We start from the raw sequence: 23,075 nt of genomic DNA, 5'->3' as shown, positions 1-23,075 counted from the left end.
TTACTGTTTGCAAAGCACTGTACTAAGCGCTTGAAGCAATAGGCAGTCTGGGGTATGACGAATACCGGGACCAGGGTGCTGGCCCTCTGGGTGGAGGAGCAGAGGTGGATCCTGGAGATGTTTGGGAGGAGAAACTGACAGGATTTGACAGCAGATTCAATGTGGGGGCTGAGAGAGAGGGAAGATGATGCCAAGGTTGTGGGCTTTGGGAAGATGGTAGCAAGTTCCACTATGATGGGAAAATTAGGGAGAGGTGATAGGAAGGTGAGGATGTTTTGGGTAAGATGGTTTAGTTCTCACCGTGGCTGGTGTTCCTTGAAGATGAGGGCAGTTTGTCAATGTCTGTCTGCTCCTTGAGCACAGGGACCATGTCGCATCTGTTTTATTTTCCAAGATGATTAGTAGAGGGCTCTGCACTTAGTAAGTGCTCAATGACTAGTCAGAACCAAGAGCGGCGATTGGGTAAATGGCTCTTCAGTCAAATTTTCTGAAGTTGAGCGTTTTTCTACAGATTCGCTAATTGTAAATACCTCTTCTTTGATCTTGCAGTGGATGAGAAACGTAAATCCAAGACCACGCATACAGTGTTACTGGAGATAATTAAAGAAGAAGGCCTGTAAGAATTACTTCAGTTAATTTGAAACTAAGTGAAACAGCCATTTTGGAGTAGTATTTACCCGCATGATTCACCATCATCTTTATCCCATCAATCTATAAAGCCCCAGAGACGTGACTTGTTAATAATCTGACCCCATTATACATTTTCACTACTTAGGGCCCGTGTAAATAGCTGTGATTGCTCATTTCAGCCAGCAATTTCTTTTAGATCCCACAGACAGCCATGGTAGACCACTGGAACTATGAAACACATTTCTCTGTTATATAAACCTCCAGCTGAAGTGCCTTCTCTGTGATTAAGGATTTTATTTTCCTCACTGGTATCCTGACCTTGCTTAAAGCTTCTCATTAAGATGGATTTCCAACTTCTTAGTCAAAGCAAGGGTTTAGATGAGGGCTTCACAACAGAGGAAGAGTGAAGTAGTTAAAAATCATTTGCATCAGTTGCACTGCAGTTCATTTCTGTATCTTAGCTACGTCTCTCCCGCACTGGGCTCTCCGCTTCAGTGGGCTCATTGTGGGAATGACACCACCATCTTGGCAATTGCTATTAAAATGCTTGCGGTGACTCCTTAATAAAATGAAATTGACAGTCAAGACGCTGGCACAGTCTTCGGGGTCAGAAAGTTATTTTCGTGCGCTCCTTTTTCCTTATTGAGGAGCAAGCCACTTGGCAGTTAGGATGCATTGGTATGGGATTTCATCTGTCAGTTACGTTTGGGTGTCGTGAAGATGGGAGGGCTGGGACCTATCAGAGAGGCTTGATTCCAGGTTCTGGGGAGCACTTGGAATCGATTTTAATCACTTTTGACTTTGGCTCTGTCTTTTATTTTCCCTCAGCCTGGCCCCCTACCGAGGGTGGTTTCCAGTCATTTCCAGCCTCTGCTGTTCAAACTTTGTCTATTTCTACACTTTCAACAGCCTCAAAGCGGTCTGGGTCAAAGGTAAACGTTCGACCACGGGAAAGGATCTAGTTGTTGGATTTGTTGCAGGTAAGAAGACTTTCTGAATGTTTCTACAGCTCCTGTCAATGTAGTACTTTGGCATTTCAATAAGGCGATTATGTAATGACCAGCTAGTGGTTGAGGTGATTGCTGTTTGGTTCATCAAGTTACTTCCCATTATATAGTTGTAAAACCTGAAGGCGGAAGCTAAAGGGTGGTCAAGTATAGTTCTTTAAACGGTAGTTTCTTTTCTTCTTGAGGTCCAAGAAGAATATGTCATCTTGCATATGTCATCTTATTTATCTTTGCTATCTTTGGGAAGTGGGTAGGAGCACACTGCTGGCCTAAGGGGCTACCAAGGTGGCATCTCCCAAGGCCACTGAAGTTGGCAGGTGTCAGAGAATGGGGGTCTCTGCCCATGATCCTTCAACCTGTATTCTTAGGGCGAGAGCCAGTCCAGTTACTTAGAATAAGAGCAGGGCTTTTCTGGGTCAAACCCATGGTTAAACAAGCTAGTTTCCAGGAACCGGGTTTGTGTTTTGGGAAAAAAAAAATGATACACCCCAACAACCAAAGTGGCCTGCTCCTCAGTCAGAAACAGTTATCTTTTGGAGAAGAAGGGAGGTCACAGAAATCACATTCAAACCCAAAAGATAGTGCCAGTGTCTTTATTGTAAATTTTGTTGATGGCAGCCCAGTAAGGAGTCACCTCAAGCGTTTCAGTAGCAGTTGCCAAGACGGTGGCCTCATTTCCTCACTAAGCCATTGAAGCAGAAGTGAATGCAGGTGAAAGATGTTGGAACAGCCAGAAATGGTACATTAAAGCCATCAGGAAAGGAAAAAAAGCATCCGGGGCAATCCAGGCTACACTGAACAATGATTACCCATCGAGAACCAGCTGCAGCCCACACTCTCATGGGTGAAAGTATGCCATCTTTGGTATTTATGAACGCTTAATGTGTGTGGAGCACTGTCCTGAGCATTTGTAAGCATACAGTAAAACAGAGATGGTCATCCTATTCCCTGCCCACAGGGAGCCTATAATCAAGAGGGGGAGACAGACATTAATAATAATAATAATGATGGTATTTGTTAAGCGCTTACTATGTGCAAAGCACTGTCCTAAGCACTGGGGAGGTTACAAGGTGATCAGGTTGTCCCACGGGGAGGCTCACAGTCTTAATCCCCATTTGACAGATGAGGGAACTGAGGCCCGGAGAAGTTAAGTGACTTGCCCAAAGTCACACAGCTGACAGTTGGTGGAGCCGGGATTTGAACCCATGACCTCTGACTCCAAAGCCCGGGCTCTTTCCACTGAGCCACACTGCTTCTCTTTTTATACATTAGTATAAAAAGAAATTATATAAGCACTGTGCAGTTGCAGGTGGGGTGAATAAAGGATGCAGATGGGTGTGAGGGTGATAAATAATAATAATAATGATGGTATTTGTTAAGCGCTTACTATGTGCAAAGCACTGTTCTGAGCGCTGGGGGATACAAGGTGATTCATTCATTCATTGTCGTATTGAGTGCTTACTGTGTGCAGAGCACTGTACTAAGCACTTGGGAAGTACAAGTTGGCAACATATAGAGAAGGTCCCTACCCAACAATGGGCTGACAGTCTAGAAGGTGATCAGGTTGTCCCACGTGGGGCTCACAGTCTTAGTCCCCATTTTACAGATGAGGAAACTGAGGCACAGAGAAGTGAAGTGACTTGCCCAAAGTCACACAGCCGATAAGTGGCGGAGCCGGGATTAGAGCCCATGACCTCTGACTCCCAAGCCTGTGCTCTTTCCACTGAGCCCCGCTGCTTCTCTGATGTAGATGTAGAAGGGGGGGGGATGTAGAAGGGGATGAGAGAAGAGGAAATGAGGGCTTAGTTGGGGAAGGCTTCTTGGAGGAGATGTGCCTTCAGTAAGGCTTTGAAGCAGGGGAGGGTCATTGTCCGTCAAATATGAGGAAGGAGGGGGTTCCAGGCCAGGGGCTGACGAGGGGTCAGCGGTGGGATAGATGAAATCAGGGTGAATTAAGCAGGTTGGCAGGTTAGAACAGTGTTTTGCACATAGTAAGCGCTTAACAAATGCCATCATTATTATTATATCTTGTATCTACCGCATCTTGTATGTATCTTGTATCTACCCCAGCGCATAGTACAACACTTGGCACCTAGTTAAGTGCTCGTGGCCTAGTGGATAGAGCATGGGCCTGGGAATCGGAAGGACTTGGGTTCTAATCCCGGCTCCGTCGCTTGTTTGCCGGGTGACCTCGGGCAAATTAGTTATCTCATCTGTTAACGGGGGATTAAGACTGTGAGCCCTACGTGGGACAGGGACCCAGGAGGCCTTCACCTCCTCCAGGAGGCCTTCCCAGACTGAGCCCCTTCCTTCCTCTCCCCCTTGTCCCCCTCTCCATCCCCCCCATCTTACCTCCTTCCCTTCCCCATAGCACCTGTATATATGTATAGATGTTTGTACATATTTATTACTCTATTTATTTTACTTGTACATATCTATTCTATGTATTTTATTTTGTTAGTATGTTTGGTTTTGTTCTCTGTCTCCCCCCTTTTAGACTGTGAGCCCACTGTTGGGTAGGGACTGTCTCTATATGTTGCCAATTTGTACTTCCCAAGCACTTAGTACAGTGCTCTGCACATAGTAAGCACTCAATAAATACGATTGATGATGATGTTGATGATGATGACAGGGACTGCGTCCAACCTGATTAAGTTGTATCTACCCCAGCATTGCAGAGAGGCAGCGTGGCTCAGTGGAAAGAGCACAGCCTTGGAAGTCAGAGGTCGTGGGTTGGAATCCCTGCTCTGCCACTTGCCAGCTGTGTGACCTTGGGCAAGTCACTTAACTTCTCTGTGCCTTAGTTACCTCATCTGTAAAATGGGGATTCAGACTATGAGCCTCACGTGGGACAGCCTGATCACCTTGTATCCCCCCAGTGCTTAGAACAGTGCTTTGCACACAGGAAGCGCTTAACAAATACCAACATATTATATTATTACAATACTTGGCACATAGCGTTTAACAAACACCATGAAAGAATGCCGCAATTATTATTCCCCCTTCTAGACTGTGAGCCTGTTGCTGGGAAAGGACCGTCTCTATATGTTGCCAACTTGTACTTCCCAAGCGCTAATCGCAGAGGAGCAGCGCAGCTCGGTGGAAAGAGCCCTGGCTTTGGAGTCAGAGGTCGTGGGTTCGAATCCCGGCCCCGCCAACTGTCAGTTGGGTGACTTCGGGCGAGTCACTTCACTTCTCTGGGCCTCAGTGACCTCATCTGGAAAACGGGGATTAAGACTGTGAGCCCCACGTGGGACAACCTGATCACCTTGTATCCTCCCCAGCGCTTAGAACAGTGCTTTGCACATAGTAAGCGCTTAACAAATGCCATCATTCTTATTATTCTCTGGGCCTCAGTGACCTCATCTGGAAAACGGGGATTTAGACTGTGAGCCCCCCGTGGGACCTGATCACCTTGTATCCCCCCCAGTGCTTAGAACAGTGCTTTGCACATAGTAAGCGCTTAATAAATGCCATCATTGTTGTTGCTCTGCACACAGTAAGCGCTCAATAAATACGATTGAATGAATGGATGAATTATCGTCAAATGGGAGCTGCTACATCCCACCTTGGATGCTTTCAGCTAGGTTCCAGCAAATTTCCCTTTACCTGAAGGATGACTCTTAGAAAGGAAAGGAAAGGAATTGTAATGGTGTGAAGAAGGAGAAGATTGATTGGCAACTTAATAATCAGCCAATAATAATGATAATAGTTGTAAAACACTTACTATGGGTGAAGCACTTTTCTAAGTTAAATACATTGAGCGAAGTCTCTATCCCACATGGGACTCAGTCTGAAGTAGGAGAGAGGACAGCTATTGAATGCCCATTTTACAGTTGAGGAAACTGAGGCATAGAGAAGTGACTTACCCAAGGTCACACAGCAGGCAGGTGCAGAGCTGGGTTTAGAACCCAAGTCCTCTGACCCCTAGGCCCGTGCTCTTTCTACTAGGTAACGCCACATCTCTATTGGTATTTATTGAGCGCTTACTTGTGCAGAGCACTGTACTAAGCACTTGGGAAAGAGTACAAACTTAAGTCTTCAAATCTGTGAAGGATTGGTAAGTGAAAACTCCAATGCCTAGCTGATCTCCAGGCACTCCACATTTACTTCTGTCTTGAGTAAATACACTAGGATTGCAACAGGTCCAGGACACGGTAGAACTTGTTAAACTGGGTTACTCAAGATGGTTGCGACCTATCTTTCTTGGAGATTTTACAGAATAGATCCCCGTCCGTTTAGAATAGTTATATGGCTCCTTTTATATATTTATAATGGCATTTATTAAGCGCTTACTATGTGCAAAGCAGTGTTCTAAGCGCTGGGGGAGGTTACAAGGTGATCAGGTTGTCCCACGGGGGGCTCACAGTCTTAATCCCCATTTTACAGATGAGGTAACTGAGGCCCAGAGAAGTGAAGTGACTTGCCCAAAGTCACACAGCTGACAATTGGCGGAGCCGGGATTCGAACCCCTGACCTCTGCCTCCAAAGCCCGGGCTCTTTCCACTGAGCCACGCTGCTTCTTGAACTCCCTTTCAGCCCCTGATCACCTGAAGAAGACAAGTTAGGGAAGAGGGACTTGAATATCTGCAGAATTGTATATGAGGAAACAAAGCCTTAAAGATTTAATTCCTTGTTTTTTAAATTATCTCCCAGCCCGAGTTATTTGTTTTCTGGGGACTCAAACTTGTGGGTCGCTTGAATAATCGGTATTTTAGAGGGGATACCCTATTTTCCTTTTTTTGCCAGAGTGATTGTTGAAATTACCTCTCCCGACAAATTTAAACACTGTTTTCCTTGTAATTTTGGAGAGTTTGAATGGCTGAAACATTGTGTTGAGAACTGTGGATCGCAGCACCTTCCCACTGCAAGTGTCTGAGCAGAAAAAGAAAATTATGGTACTTGTTAAGGGCTTACTATGTGCCAAGCAGTGTTCTAATCAATCAATCAATCAATCGTATTTATTGAGCGCTTACTATGTGCAGAGCACTGTACTAAGCACTTGGGAAGTACAAATTGGCATCACATAGAGACAGTCTCTACCCAACAGTGGGCTCACAGTCTAAAAGGGGGAGACAGAGAACAGAACCAAACATACCAACAAAATAAAATAAGTAGGATAGAAATGTACAAGTAAAATAAATAAATAAATAAATAAATAGAGTAATAAATATGTACAACCATATATACATATATACAGGTGCTGTGGGGAAGGGAAGGAGGTAAGTACTGGGGTAGTACAAGTTAATCAGGTTGGACATTGTCCCTGTCCCACATTGGGCTCACACTCTTAATCCCATTTTTTACAGATGAAGTAACTGAGGCCCAGGGAAGTTGTGACAGCGGACAAGTGGCGGAGCCAGGATGCTGCTCAGCCGGGAGGCCGTCTGAGCCCGGCCAAGTGCGGGGCCTAGTAGATAGAGCCTGGGAGTCAGAAAGACCTGGGTTCTAATTCCAGCTCCGCCACTTGTCTGCTGGGTGACCTTGGGAAAGTCATTTCACTTCCCTGTTCCTCAGCTACCTCATCTGGAAAATGGGGACTAAGACTGTGAGCCCAGTGTGGAATAGGGACTATGTCCAACCCTATTACTTTGTATCTGCCTCGGCGCTTAATACAGTGCCTGGCACATAGCGCTTAACGAACACCTTATCAATAATTATAATAATTATTATTATAAGAATGTAAATGGTAGGTGCTCAACTAAGCAGCAGGAGAGCAAAATAATAATAATGATGATATTCATACTAATGTCTGACTCCCCCCTCTAGACTGTAAACTTGTTACGGGCAGGGAACGTGAATGCTAATTCTGTTGTACTCTCCCAAGTGCTCAGTACAGTCTTCTACACATAGTGTTCAGTAAACACGATTGAGTGAGTGATTGATGTTCGTCCTTTCAGTTGGGGCATTTTGTTAACTCTGCTCAGATTATAACTAAGAATCATGCAAAAGAGAGGAAAAGAAAAGCCACAGGCACATTTCTACCCACTGAACATCTTAAACCGTAACTAAATTTATTCTGGAAGCGTTTCACGATGCTTTAGTAAATACATCTGCTACATAAATAAAGCACGGTACTATTAAACAGTACCTTTTGGGAGCCCTCCTCTGAATCGACGCTTTGCGGCAGGAGAGTTTGTGTACCCCAGTGGAGCTTAGAGCTACACCATTGCGAGATTTTCTCTTGCCAGGATTACCCATAATGGAAAGGTGTAAGCCAAAGCATGGAAAAGAATAAAAGGCAGATCATCAATCGTATTTATTGAGCGCTTACTATGTGCAGAGCACTGTACTAAGCGCTTGGGAAGTACAAATTGGGAACATATAGAGACAGTCCCTACCCAACAGTGGGCTCACAGTCTAAAGGGGGAGACAGAGAACAAAACCAAACATACTAACAAAATAAAATAAATAGAATAGCTATGTACAAGTAGAATAAATAAATAAATAAATAAATAGAGTAATAAATATGTACAAACATATATACATATATACAGGTGCTGTGGGGAAGGGAAGGAGGTAAGATGGGGGGGATGGAGAGGGGGACGAGGGGCAGATGATCAAGTGATCAAAATGTTGATCAAAGACAATGGCAAAGACTTAAGTTTTTACTGCACGAAAGACGACAATGGTAAACTACTTCCATATTTTCTACCAAGAAAACTCTATGGATAAAGTCCAGAAGGTCATTATGAATCGGAAACGACTCAACAGCATTTGATGATGACCTTTTGAAAGAGCAACTCAGACCATTTACCAAAAGGCTTATAAGCAGTCCCCTTAGTCTCCCGGATGTCCTTAGGCAGAAGGAATCAAGAATTCTGCCTTCCAAATAGAGGCAATAAAAATAAGAACTGAATTTGAGTATCCTTTTCTCTCAAAATGGTGACCAGAACTTGCTGCCCTTAAATAGAAGCATTCTATACCCACGTGTCATTCAGTATTTCTGGAGAAATGAATCTTTTTGTTCTCCATTAGAGAACCTGTTGTTCAGATTAAACATAAATATTCCCAATTGTATTTTCTCGGTTTAGTGCTAGTGAGGGTTACTTTCCTGGAGCCTGATGTTTGGGACTGTTACTGGATGACATTTTAAAATCTAATGGTTTTAGGACTCTGGATACTAGACCTAAAGCTATTAACATTTTTTTTTTAAGGCAAATCTATAAGGTCAGAGTCTCCTAGCTAAAGCCTGGAAGGATCTCCCACCTTTTAACAGTGCTCCAGTTTTCTGTGGCAGCTCACAAGGCCTGCTTTCAGGCTCCCTCAGAGAGAGAGAAAGAGAGAATGAGAACAAACAGGAGAACACACACATTCTGCCTGCTGGAGTCTTGATATATAGCCATGAGTTAAATTATTAATAATAATGCTAATAATTAAAGCAGTTTAATAAAGCACTTGACTGGGAACGAGAAGCTCACAAATTCTACCCCTTGCACTGCTATTGACTTCTTGGGAGACTACATCCCGCTTATTTGCCTCATGAGGAAATGAAGCCAGTGGAATGGATATTGCCTTACAAAAGAAAGCTGTGGGGAGGAGTGATTAAAAAGAACAAATCAGAAGTGCTTGGAAAGCATGAAGTGCTTTGATAAATAATGTAAAAGATGTCTAGTTTCTTTGGGTGCCATAGAAAACGCTGCGTAGGTCGTTTCTGTGAACTGGCTTTTTGTGTGTTTTATATTTTATAGGTCAGGCATATCATTGTTGACAGGGCTGACGATTGGTTTCATTAGTCATGCCATGTGTTGCACCACCTTGAAAGTCTCCTCTAGATACAAAGAGATGACACACCCCAGGACTCTTATGTACATTAGTGCATATTTATTACGCTATTTTATTAATGATGTGTATATAGCTATAATTCTATTTATCTACTCTGATGGTATTGACTCCTGTTTACTTGTTTTGTTTGGTTGTCTGTCTCCCCCTTGTAGACTGTGAGCCCGTTGTTGGGTAAGGGCCGTCTGTATATGTTGCCCATTTGTACTTCCCAAGCGCTTAGTACAGTGCTCTGCACTCAGTAAGCACTCCATAAGTACGATTGAATGAATAAATAGGCTGGGCAAAGCTATACAGAGAAGGTAGAACTCTCTCTGCGGCTGATGGGGGTCTCGAAGACTTGGTGGGGCTGACAACCCGTGTGAAGGAATTGATTACATTGTTAGTGGTGTGCACGGCTCCTCTCGTCCCCGACCGTCACGTTTTGGCCGGGACGTTGGCCACAGCGAGCAGGTGGGCAGGCAGAAGGGCAGGACTTTGCCCAGGGCATACAAGAATTTCAACTTTAAAACCCATTTAGAGCCAAAGACCTGCTGACTGGTGCCACTGCGGGGCCACAGCACCACAGACCGGGAGGCAGTTGCCAGGGTAGCTGCCTCGGGAGCCGCCGCAGCCTTTGCCGCCCAAGTTTGCCAGTTGGTGTTTTTTTTAAATGGTATGCGTTAAGCGCTTACTCTGGGCCAGGCGCTGTACTAAGCACTGGGGTAATAATGACAATAATAATAATAATAATAATAATGACATTTATTGAGCACTTACTATATGCAAAGCACCGTTCTAAGCGCTGGATAGGAACAAGCTCTTCAAGTTGGACACAGTTCATGTCCCACAGTTACTTTCAGGGTTCGAGCTGAGCCTTCCCAATTTGGCAAATGCCCTAGGTGGTTTTTCCATCAGACCATCACTACCGGGGGCGTAATCCCAGTGGGCATTCCCTCTTTCTCCCTGTTCCCCACCACTGCAGTGGGGTTGGCCTAGGGCAGGACTTTTATCTACTCTGGAGCAACACAGTTGACTTAAATTGTCTTCCCTTTTCTCTCTCTCTCTCTCTCACGCTCTGTCTCTTCATTTTTCTTGTTTTGTTTTGTTTTTTAAGGGGTGGTAAATGTACTCCTGACCACTCCGCTATGGGTGGTAAACACCCGCCTGAAACTCCAGGGCGCAAAGTTCAGGAATGAAGACATTGTGCCAACAAACTACAAAGGCATTATGGGTGAGCATTGCACAGCACTTTCCTGGTTACTTGTTTCCATCCCTGGAATTTTATCTGTGCCTTAGGGAGGCCCAAAAAAAACTGGACCTGATTTTTGAAGTAAAATAAAAATTCTGTGGTTTGGGAACGAGAGCAACTTTAGACCAGTAACCCCTCCAGGCCCCTAGTCTGTCTCTCATAATGGTATCAAGGAATGATTAAGGGAAGTATGAAGTTGCCCTCCTTTGGAAAAGCAGCGTGGCTCAGTGGAAAGAACCCGGACTTTGGAGTCAGAGGTCATGGGTTCAAATCCCAGCTCCGCCAACTGTCAGCTGTGTGACTTTGGGCAAGTCACTTAACTTCTCTGAGCCTCAGTTCCCTCCTCTGTAAAATGGGGATTAAAACTGTGAGCCCCCCGTGGGACAACCTGATCACCTTGTAACCTCCCCAGTGCTTAGAACAGTGCTTTGCACATAGTAAGCGCTTAACAAGTACCATAATTATTATTATTATTGTTTAACATGCTATTTCAGGATTAGTTTTCAAACATCCCTTCTCTCTTGAAATCCTGAAACCATCACCCCAAACTTAAACCCCTCTAAACCCCTTTAGACCCCTTTAAACCCCTTTAGAGAAGCAACGTGGCTCAGTGGAAAGAGCCCGGGCTTTGGAGTCAGGGGTCATGGGTTCGAATCCTGCCTCTGCCAATTGTCAGCTGTGTGACTTTGGGCAAGTCACTTCACTTCTCTGGGCCTCAGTTACCTCATCTGTAAAATGGGGATGAAGACTGTGAGCCCCCCCGTGGAACAACCTGATCACCTTGTAACCTCCCCAGCGCTTAGAACAGTGCTTTGCACATAGTAAGCGCTTAATAAATGCCATCATTATTATTACTATTATTATTATAGAGCCCTCTACCTTTGTTTAATTTTCCCTCTAGTGATCTGTTACAAATCTCTCATCTATGATATTAATGTACGATGAAAACTGAAAAGTTGGGGTAACTCAACTTTGATTTTGAAACCAGTGCTAGTTTTGAAGAGCATCTAATCAATCAGCGGTATTTTTTAATAGTAATAATTATGATATTTGTTACGCACTTACTATGTGCCAAGCACTGTTCTAAGTACTGGGGTAGATACAGGGTAATCAGCTTGGACACAGTCCCTGTCCCACATGGGCCTCACAGTCTTAATCCCCATTGTACAGATGAGGTAACAGGCACCGAGAAGTTAAGTGACTTTCCCGAAGTCACACAGCAGACAAGTGGCGTGGCCAGTATTAGAACCAACATCCCTAACTCCCAAGCTCATGTGCTTGCTAATAGGCCATCCTATGAGTAGAGCACTGTACAAAGTGCTCGGGAGAGTGTGATATTTAAGCACTTACTTTGTGCCAAACATTGTTTTAAGTGCTGGGGTACATACGGGACAATCAGGCGGGCCACAGTCCCGTTCCCATATTGGGGCTCACAGTCTAAGCAGGAAGGAAGGATTTAGTTCCCATTTTACAGAAGAGGAAACTGAGGCAGAGGAAAATATAGTGACTTGCCCCAGGTCACATACCAGTTTTGTAAACTTGTCTTACAGCAGTCTGTGCACAGTAAATGCTCAATAAATTTCATTGATTGTTGGAAAAGGAACTTCCTCTAATAATGAGAATAGTTTTCTTAGGTTGTTGCGTAGCCTTCTCAGATAAAATTCCCCTGGAAACACTATTAAGTGATACCCGATGCCTAGAGAAGCAGCGTGGCTCAGTGGAAAGAGCCCGGGCTTTGGAGTCAGAGGTCATGGGTTCAAATCCCGGCTCCAGCAATTGTCAGCTGTGTGACTTTGGGCAAGTCACTTCTCTGTGCCTCAGTGACCTCATCTGTAAAATGGGGATTAAGACTGTGAGCCCCCCATGGGACAACCTTATCACTTTGTAACCTCCCCAGCGCTTAGAACAGTGCTTTGCACATAGTGAGCGCTTAATAAATGCCATTATTATTATTATTATTTGTCACTTACTGATGTGGCCATATCCTAAATTGTTCAAAAGCATCTTGTGGAAACAAACAAGGCCAACCCCTAGCTGCTAGGAAGAGTCAAACCTGGGTTGGTGAGAAATACGGTACTAAGCATTGGGGTACATAATACCCCATACGTAATAATAATGATGGCATGATAATCAGATGAGACATAGTCCGTATCCCACTCAGAGCTCACAGTCTAAGTAGGAGGGAGTATAGGTTTTGAATCCCCATTTTACAGATGAGGGAACTGAGGCTCAGAGAAGTGAAGTGATTTGCCCAAGGTCATCCAGCCGGCAAGTGGCAGAACTGGGATTAGAACCAAGGTTCTCAAACTCCCAGGACCCTGCTGTTTCCTCTAAACTACGCTGCCGCCTCTCTCAGAAATGCCCAGACTTCTCGTTTAAATGAATAGTAGTATTTTTTTTAAAAAAAAGATTTCTTTTTCTCGTACCTCAGATGCATTTCATCAGATCGTGCGAGATGAAGGGGTCCTGGCTTTGTGGAATGGAACATTCCCGTCATTACTCTTGGTCTTTAATCCTGCCATCCAGTTCATGTTCTACGAAGGATTAAAGCGACAGCTTTTAAAGAGGCGGATGCAGGTGAGACGGGCCGGAAAGCAGAGAGTTAAGAGCAATTTCCATCATCTCTCTAACTTATAGACTTGGCTGTGTCATCTTTTGGGGGATTATCGTAAATGCTCTAAATTTTTTTTCCCCTTCCCTTTTTTCAACAGCTTTCTTCTTTAGATGTGTTCATCATTGGAGCGATAGCCAAAGCAATTGCTACTACAGTCACGTATCCCATGCAGACAGTGCAGTCAATCCTGAGGGTAAGCATTAGTTTTGTTAGAAATAAACAATGCGGACAATGGCAGAGGGTATTTTTTTTACAGAGCAAACAGGATTCCTCCATTCCCTCCCTGATGAAGCCTTCCTCTTCTCCCACTATCTTCTGGGTCGCCTTGACTTGCTCCCTTTATTCATCCCCCCCCCCCCCCCCACCAGTCCCACAGCACTTATCTGTAATTTTATTTATGTTAATGTCTGCCTCCTGCTCTAGATTGTAAGCTCCTTGTGGCCAGGGAATGGGTCTGTTATATTGGACTCTCCCAAGCGCTTAGTACAGTGCTGTGCACCCAGTAAGCGCTCAGTCATCATCATCATCATCAGTCGTATTTATTGAGCGCTTACTATGTGCAGAGCAATACAATTGACTGACTGATTTCAAAGCACATGACTTTTTCCAAGCATTTCACCCAGTCTCAGTTCCTTTCACAGTACAGGCAAACCTGCAATAGAATGTTGCTCAAAATAATAATAATAATGATAGCATGTATTAAACGCTTATTATGTGCAAAGCACTGTTCTAAGCGCTGCGGAGGTTACAAGGCGATCAGGTTGTCCCACGGGGGGCTCACAACTTCATCCTTATTTTCCAGATGAGGGAACTGAGGCACAGAGAAGTGACTTGCCCAGAGTCACACAGCTGACAATTGGTGAAGCCAGGATTTGAACCCATGACCTCTGACTCCAAAGCCCGGGCTCTTTCCACTGAGCCACGCTGCTTTTCTTATATGGGGCAAAAGAATGTATTTGCCCTATCTTGACTCTGAGGATGCCCCAGTTCACTCTCTTGTCAGAGGACATGGAAGCTGACCCCTCTAAGAGAAAGTCTGATGCAGGGCCCCCAGCTACAGTGATTTGTAGTAGATAATGATAACGATAATTATTGTGTTATTATTTGTCAAGCGCTTACTATGTGCCAAGAACTGTACTGAGCGCTGGGGCAGATACAAGATAACCAGGTCCCACATGGGGCTCACAATCTAAATAGGAGGGTGAGCAGATACTGAATCCCCATCTTACAGTTGAGGAAACAGAGGCTTAAAGAAAGTGAAGTGACTTGCCCAGGATCACACAGCAGACAGGTGGTGGAGCTGGGATTAGAACCCAGGTCCTCTGACTCCCAAACCCGGGCTCTTTCCAGTAGGCCACGCTGGTGATGGGATGCTTTCAGCTCCTCTTCCACCTAATGTCAGCAGGGTGGGAGGTTTCTGGCTACCCAGCGTAGATTAAATGTCCCATGTTGAATTTGGCTACTTCTGAACCGGAGATAGATGTGCAGGGGAGCTGGGACCTCATACCGCGCTCTGTGAAATCGTGTCTTCGGAGTGGAGTAGTTGGGAAGCCATTAGTCATTTGTTCTGCAAGCACAGTTTCAAAAGACCTCCACCCTTTGCAAGAAAGCAGCTGCTATCTCTGTGGGTGTTTTCTAACCTAGCAGGTGGCTTATCAGTATATACGTTTGCACATATTTATTACTCTATTTATTTACTTGTACATACCTATTCTATTTATTTAATTTGGTTAGTATGTTTGGTTTTGTTCTCTGTCTCCCCCTTTTAGACTGTGAGCCCACTGTTGGGTAGGGACTGTCTCTCTATGTTGCCAACTTGGACTTCCCAAGCGCTTAGTACAGTGCTCTGCACACAGTAAGCGCTCAATAAATATGATTGAGTGATTGATTGATTGATCATCAGAGAGCACCTGAAACTTTAGGAAAGATTCCTATCTAATCATTCTCTCATTTTTTCCCTTTGAGAGGGAAACAGTGTTGGCCTGTGAGCATTCTTTAACTTGGTCCCCTACTGTGGTTCTAAGACTCTCCCCAGCCCAAGTTTTGTGGGGTTTTTTTTAGGTTTTCTTGATTTGAGGATCCCAGCAAAAGGGTATAATTGGCAAAAGAGTCAAAAGAGCCCTTAATCCTAGTTCTCCAGTTGGTCAGGTAAAGGACATGGAGCAAATCAGGTTTTCTGTGCCTCTGGAAGTGTGTAAGATTTAGTGAATTGGTCCATGAAAACACATACACACACATACACGAGTTGGTGGAGCACTTCACGTGTGTGTTTGTGTGTGGGTCCTCAGAGTACATAAGTGCAACAATCAAGCAGGGTTGTGTTGTTCACACAGCCATCTTTTAAGCCATACTAGTACACGTAGATAGGATCTTGCCATCAGACGTCTCATCTCTGAAAGCAGCAACTGTTTAAGAAACATAACACTTTTCTAAAGTACTGCTATATCCCACTTAGCACTCTTAATTGGACCCTTGAAAATGTTAGACGAAAGTGTGTTAAAGAATAGTTTCCCATAGGAAATAACTTAGAAGTGCATTAGTGCCCTCCAAGATCATAAAAATTGACCAAAACTTATACGTATATTAAAGTATAATGAAACAAAATTCCTCATAATTGAATGAGAGGTTCATATATAAATATTTGATTTTCAGTTATCTTTTGGTCCTATTCGGTGAAAAGTGGCCTGTGCTAGCCCAGTAGAAATCTATTTGCCCTGCTAAATAGATCTACCATCATCTACTGGTATGTTTAAATGGGCTTTAATCATTCTTGGTTGGTTGTAATACTTCAGAGGTTGAGAAGAGGGAGGGAGATGTTTCCGCCAATACGAACATTGGATTATCTCTGAAATAGGAAATATTAAAAGTCAACATTGAGACCATGAAAACATGCTAATAGAAGTGCTGTGTGGTTCCAAAAGCCTTTTTGAGTTTGGTGCATGAAAGATGCTGCTTAAATGTAAATAATTAGTACTATTTGTATGACATCTTCATAGTGGTATGACTTTTTTTAAACAGATTCTTGGAACAAGAATTGATAAGCATAAAGGGGAAACGATTTAAACACTTTATATGTTTGAATCAATCATATTTAGCATGAGTTTAGTCTGTGGAGGTCTGAATTGATTATAGCTTTTCAATAGCACCAAACCTGAAGAGCTGACAGTGGTGAAATATATTCATCATCTTGCCAGTGGAGATGGGATGTCCACTCGGTGTTCTACAAAGTGAAAACAACCTATTTTTTTACATGTTGAAGATTAATGCGGACACAGCAACTGAATAAAGCACTTGAGGAAAGGTGTATTTAAATCACTCCATTGTTAATTGTTATGAAGATACTACCCTTGCTTTATTCACCTTTGGTCAGAAGTTAGGCTGAATAAACCAATAAATAAATAAGTTTTTCTTCTCTTCCATAGTTCGGGCATCACAGACTAAATCCAGAGAATCGAAGATTAGGAAGGCTTCGGAACATTCTGTATCTACTGCATCAGCGTGTGAGGTGAGCTTTCTTTTTTCCTTCCTGAGTCCTGATTTTGATTTCCCACACTCCAGCCCTCTGCTGGGGTGGGTTGCCTTTCTGAGTTTTCTTTCCTTCACACTTCAAAGACCCCAAAAAACCGCTCCGGTTCCCTTGGCCCTTTTTCATCCTTCCTCTCTTCCACTTTCCCCAGATTTGAATTCTTGAATTCCACAACCTCTGTTGAAGATGATGGATCAAGCAATCGGAAGTATTTATCGAGTGCCTTCTGTGTACAGAGAATACTATATTAAATGCTTGAGAGAATAGACTAGAGGTCCAAGACCTTTTTGCTACCTACAAGTAGCTTTTTATCTAGCAGAAACTACATAAATAGAAGTTAGCACTTAGATCAGTGCTTAACACCTAGTAAGCACTTAAATATCATACTGGCCACCTTCAACCCCACAGCACTTATAAACATATTTTAAAATTATATATTATAAATGAAGGATGGATGTTAATGTCTGTCTCCTCGTCTAGGCAGTTAGCTAATTGTTGGCAGGGAACGTGACTGCCAATTCTGTTGTATTGTACTCTCCCAAGCACATAACAGTGCCCTGCACGTAGTAAGTGCTTGTGTATTTCTTTACCAGCTGTGTAAAGAAGATGTTTTCTCTGTTGCCTTCTTCCCCGGGTGCTGCCTTGTCCTGGAATTTAATGAAAGTCAGTTCGGTTATTCACCCTGTCCTCATGTTTTTGAAGACTTAAGGCCCTGCTCAGCCACCTTCTTTCCAGACTGAAGAGTCCTACCTTTTCAGCGTGTCCTCAAATACAGAAAGAGGTTGCTCCGACATTAACAGACCTTATTCTTTTTCTTTGAATGTCACAAAATTAAACTACAGGGCTTGGGCTGTATGACACTGTGGGCAGAGCACAGAACCTTAAATTCAGGGGCTCTGCGTTCCAACCCTCATTTTGTGTCCGGCTTCACTGAGGTCCCGCGCCTCGCCCCGGGGCTCACAGTAAACGGCCTCGGTTTCTTCCGCCGATGAAAGGGAAAAGGTGTGGTCTTCTGGGACGTCCGGAGGATCCTGACAATCCCGGCCACAGTGGCTTTGAACCGGCCGATAGGAGTCACGGACTCGCGAGAGTTGGCGTGGGGAAATTGGAGAGAGCCCTTCCCCTTGGGAGTCGCTGGTTCCAGTCTAATCTCAGGTCAGGGTAGCTCATGATTGAGGAATTTTGGAACATGTCACTGGACTTTCTGTAACCATCACTTTCCCCTATTAGCTCCAGTTCGTCCCATTTGACACACAACCGGAGCAGCAGGTCATCATCTCTTCAAGGGCTGTAATTGAACTCTGTCACATACCATTAATAACTCTGGGTAGTAGCCTCCAAAACAAGACCAGAGAAGGAGATCTTTGTTTCTTGCCTTTAAAGGAGTGCCCGACAAAGCTGAGGAACTTTTATTCCTTATTTTGTTTGGCGGGGGGGAGGGGGCGGAGAGAGAGGGAGACTGACTTGCTTCTGTCCTTTGAGTAACCCTGGAACCCCATCCTTTAAAATCATAAAGGAGCCCACTTCACTGGGGCGAAAACGGTTTTTCCCGAAAGCATTTCAATTTAATTGAACCTGTCTCTCCTCAGGCGATTTGGAATAATGGGACTCTACAAGGGCCTGGAAGCCAAACTCCTGCAGACGGTCCTCACTGCTGCGCTCATGTTCCTTGTGTATGAGAAACTGAGTGCAGCTACCTTCACAGTTATGGGACTGAAGAGCGGGCACAAGCGCTGAGCGAGCCCCCTGGCATTCTCGAAATACGCAGAGGAACAGTCTGAAGTTTCCATACCCGAGGGAAGGTAGCTGGGCTGAAAAGGAAGATGCGTGCTTGTACCTTCTTCCTCTTTCTGCTTCCATCCCAGATTGCCGCATGTATCGGCTCGATAAGCACTCTATGGGAGACTTGCAGGCCGGCGGACGCGTTGTCAACCCTCCCGGGATGCTTTGTTTGCCTTGTTGACTTTTGTGGACTGAGGGTCTTAAGTAATGGAAAACCTTATTAAAAACCCGTAAATCTGTTTGCTATTCGTGACGGTTGTTGGGCTTTTTATTTGCAGGGAACTGGGACCAGGGGCTTGGGGCACAGGTCCACTTTCCAGCAACTGAGGGTGGCATGGGAGAAAAGGGTCGCTGCAGTACTCACCCTAAAACCTTCCATTGTTGCCAGCTACTTTGCAGACGCCTCTTCCAGGTGAGAAGCACAAAGCAGGGGGAGAATTGCATCTTTCCTGCTATCTTTCCCCTACTGGCTGGGATTTTGGCAATGCCCTTTTGTATTTCTGCCACCTGAGTTGCCCTAGCTTAATCATCTTCTTCCTTTTATCTGTTTGTCCTTCTTGAATTTAAGGCGCCCCTCTCTGTTCCCATTCCCGGGACTTCCCGTCAGCCGCCGGGTGGGATTTGGAAACGGCGTAATCCTTCCCCCTCCACAGCTGAAAGAATTCCTCATCCCCGCGATTTTGTTTTCTAAAAAGAATCCGAGTTTAGACGACACCTGAGGCATGGCGTATTTGACTCTTGATGCTCCTTCTAGGAGAGAGATGACTCTATGACTCAGGGACTTTGCCGAAAAGAGGGTGGGTAGTTCTGAGGATCTATCTCATAGTGAGTCTATTTGCAGTATGATTCAACAGGTGTCAGTACTGTTCTTAATAATAATAATAATTTTGGTATTTGTTAAGCGTTGACTATGTGCCAAGCACTGTTCTAAGCACTGGGGGAGATACAAGGTAATCAGGTTGTCCCACGTGGTGAGTTCCTATTCGGTAAGGATTTTGTAAGATCCAAAGTTTCAATCCCAGAGGCTCTTAATCAGATCTGCGTCTTCCTCTCCCCTTCCCGAGACTTGATCCTCCTTTACCCCTGCAAAGGAGATGGGAAACAGATGCCTGCATGGAGCTGAAGCGGTGATTTTGTTCTCCTCCCCCTCCCTTCCCATCGCTCCCGCTCTCCCCTCCGCCTCGGGAGCCGCAAATGTATAAACCAGCGATTGTGGGCCTGCTGCAACGCAAATTGGCGATTGGGCGCCTAGGGTAGGGCGCAGAGACCGCCCGGTCACTAATGGGAAAAAAAAAAACCCTTCGAAAGGAGGAAAGTCGTAAAAGGAAAATGAAAATGTTCACGCCAGCCCCCAGGCTCGTTAGATTTTTCGCCGAAGACCGATCTGCCCCAAAGGGGCTCCGACGGAGTTTGGTGGGGAAAACATTAAAGTCCCGTAGCTTAAGCCCAAGGGACTCACCGACGGCCGGGATCGGACCCCGCAGGTGTATTTATTTATTTATTTCTATTTATTTATTTATTTATTATACTTGTACCTATCCTATTTATTTTATTTTGTTAGTATGTTTGCTTTTGTTCTCTGTCTCCCCCTTTTACACTGTGAGCCCACTGTTGGGTAGGGACCGTCTCTATATGTTGCCAACTTGTACTTCCCAAGCGCTTAGTACAGTGCTCTGCACACAGTAAGCGCTCAATAAATACAATTGATTGATTGATTAATGGCCTTAGGGGCGTAAGTTCATTTGAGCCCCATTTTCCCTCTGACTCACTGTGCTGGAACGGGCTGCCTCCGAAACGGCAATACCGAGAAGTCATCTTGAAGTAGAGGAAAAGTTCAAATGACGTAACCGTGGGTCTTGGCTGAGAGCGAAGAGCTTGAAATAAAGAGCGGTCGTTCGCTGGTGTAGGCAATGAAGTATTTTCTTCATTTGGAAACTTGCATTGGCCCGGCCCTTTGGGAAATCATCTAGTTCTCTTCCCCCAGTATTGGCCCGCCTCAAAAGAAGCTCCTGCTTGCCTTTTGGCCCCTAGGACCAGTGACATCATCTTCACGGTCCCAGGAATTTACAGGGAACGGTGCCATTTTAAACCAGTTTTAACTCCATCCTGCAGTTTTGAGGTTTTTGAGGGCTCCTGCAAAACCTCTGTTGCTGGAATGCAAGGAAAAGCGGCTGTGGATTTTACTTCTGTGCCTCCGGGATGTTAATTACCAGGCAGGTGGTGAGCCTGTGATTTTGTGGGAGTTAATAGGTATTATGATGAGTGAGCTAGGGTCCTCATCAATTTGTGCAGATTGGGGGTGGAAATCTGTGAAAAAGGCACCTTTCGTTCCCTCTGCTTTTGTTCTCCTGATGACTCCAATATGTGTAATTATCAAACTAGTAATTGGGGGAGAGAATTTTATCTTTATGGAAAATAAGAATTGTGTGACCCTAGTGATCTGGCAGGCAAAGTTAGGAGCTCCCCACATTAGCTAAGTGATCCATTCCTCTCTGCATTTACTTGGAAATGAGCTTGTGGGGAAAGAGATCCTCCTCCTTTCTTGTCTCCTGTTGAGAGAAAGGAATTGAGTCGTAAATGTGCGGTGTGAAAGCACCTGCTTCAAAGATTGCCGGTTTTTTTGGTAAGAGGGATTTTTGAATTGGATTTTTGTATACGTGAGTCGGTGGAAACTAAGGGAATCATTTATTGGCCGGTTAGTGACCTTCGAGGTCTGTCTAAGCCGCCGCTTCAGACTTTCTGCTACCTGTGAATTCCTTTCTTTCATCCTGGCCCCATGGAGGGTGGCTTTATATTAGGTCAACTGGGTGACCCCCAGTATGGAGGCATGGAATAATAGCTTCTAGAGTTGGCTATTCCAGAACAGACTAGGGGTTCATTTTACCCTGTATCTTGTGTCTGAAGGTGGTCAATGGTGAGGTGTTTCAGAGGAAGGTAAAACTCACAAGCTACAGTGCTTCATTATGGAGGTGGAAATTTTCCCCGTGGTGATTTATCCCTTGAAGTGAGGATTGATAAGCTCAGAACTCACCTCTGTGTCTCTGCAGATGAAAACTCGATGTCTTTAAGGACCTAATCTTGTTTTGAGGTGTTTTCTGCACTACCAGAATCCTTATCTGTTTAGAGTTCCAAGCTCTGAAGGACAGCAATTTGATTTTTTTTTTTCTGGTAGGGAAGGACATCATATTCTACTAGAATATAGACCCTCCTAGAGACCCCCATCTCCTCAGCACTTCATTTCCTCGTCCTCTTCACATAGGCAGGGATGAGGGTTAGGGAAGTTTGGTGAGTGGCTGTGGGATGGCAACCTCCCCTTTCTAGACTGTGAGCCCGCTGTTGGGTAGGGACCGTCTCTATATGTTGCCAACTTGTACTTCCCAAGCGCTTAGTACAGTGCTCTGCACACAGTAAGCGCTCAATAAATACGATTGAATGAATGAATGAACAGGGGGGAAGGAAGAGGGATTGGAGGTGATGTCTGTGATGATAACTCCTGGGGTCACCACCTTAGGAGGATAGGCTGAGCTGGCCTGCAAGGCATTTGGGCCGGTTGGAAACTGCAAATCAGTCTCCTTTCACATATCCCACTCAACACTATTCTGTGTACACACCCACCCACCCACACACGATTGACTTACCTAATAATAATTGTGGTATTTAAGCACTTACTGTGCGCCAGGCACTAGTTAGTAAGCGCTGGGGTAGGTAGGTGCAAGATTCGCCGGGTCAGACGTGGTCCCTGTCACACAGGGTTCACAGCCTTAATAGGAGGGAGAACATGCTTTGAATCCCCGTTTTACAGATGAGGAAACTGAGGTACAGAGAAGCGAAGTAACTTGACCAAAAGTCACAGAGCAGGCAAGAGGCCAAATCAGGATTAGAACCCAGGTCCTTTTGACTCTCAGGCCGGTGGTCTTGCCTCTAGGTCACACTGCTTCTTTTCTCAAAATGCCCTGTTCATTTATGGCAAACCTCTCCTGCTAAGCCTTCTTCTCTGCACGAGATACCACCTTGGCACTCTTTGCCTCCCTTTCCTTCTTCACATCTGATCCCTGAGCGGGAGCTGTGGGCCATAATGGGGAAGAGCCTGCAACTGGAGGAAGGCACTGCAGTAGAAGGAGGAGAATCTGGTTGGTTTTCTTCCCCATGTGTGGATGCAAAGAATGAAAGAACCTCAGTTCCTACTCCCCTTTCCCCTACACCCATGATCTGAGACTTGGCTGTGTTCTGTGTTCTGCTACCATTTTTATCAGGGTGAAAAAAATCCCAAGAGAGTGGGAGTCAGGAATCCTGATGGGCATGTTCATACTCATACTTCAGTTTCTTCAGGTGTAAAGAGGTAAAAATACTAGCCAGCTTCCTCGCCAATACTATGAGTTAATGATATGGAAAGGAAAGGAAAAGAAAACTGAAAGAAAAGAAAGTCGGGACGCGGAACCTTCCAACCGCCCTGTTCCCCCTTCTCTTTTTCTTTTAATTTTCCTTTGGTGGCGTACCTCGTTC

At 44.7% G+C, this 23,075-nt stretch overlaps 1 protein-coding gene across 2 annotated transcripts in view; it reads left to right on the top strand.

The window, feature by feature from the left end:
• SLC25A17 (solute carrier family 25 member 17) overlaps positions 1-18,825 on the top strand; it is a 30,876-nt gene extending 12,051 nt beyond the window's left edge. Inside the window, exons 3-9 of one of the 2 annotated variants that reach the window (XM_038756772.1) lie at positions 550-616; positions 1,459-1,610; positions 10,516-10,632; positions 13,082-13,227; positions 13,362-13,457; positions 16,687-16,769; positions 18,380-18,825. In XM_038756772.1, the coding sequence (XP_038612700.1) occupies positions 550-616; positions 1,459-1,610; positions 10,516-10,632; positions 13,082-13,227; positions 13,362-13,457; positions 16,687-16,769; positions 18,380-18,527 (809 nt within the window). In that variant the 3' untranslated portion in view covers positions 18,528-18,825. Of the gene's footprint in view, positions 1-549; positions 617-1,458; positions 1,611-10,515; positions 10,633-13,081; positions 13,228-13,361; positions 13,458-16,686; positions 16,770-16,941; positions 17,199-18,379 lie in introns of those variants that run through there. The other variant, XM_038756773.1, reaches the window with a different exon arrangement.
• Positions 18,826-23,075: the final 4,250 nt, after the last annotated feature.

The sequence above is a fragment of the Tachyglossus aculeatus genome, chromosome 14 (genome assembly GCF_015852505.1).
Source record: "Tachyglossus aculeatus isolate mTacAcu1 chromosome 14, mTacAcu1.pri, whole genome shotgun sequence".
Lineage (NCBI taxonomy): Eukaryota > Metazoa > Chordata > Mammalia > Monotremata > Tachyglossidae > Tachyglossus > Tachyglossus aculeatus.
The sequence above is the reverse complement of the archived record's forward strand: the minus strand, read 5'-3'. Positions and strand labels throughout refer to the sequence as shown.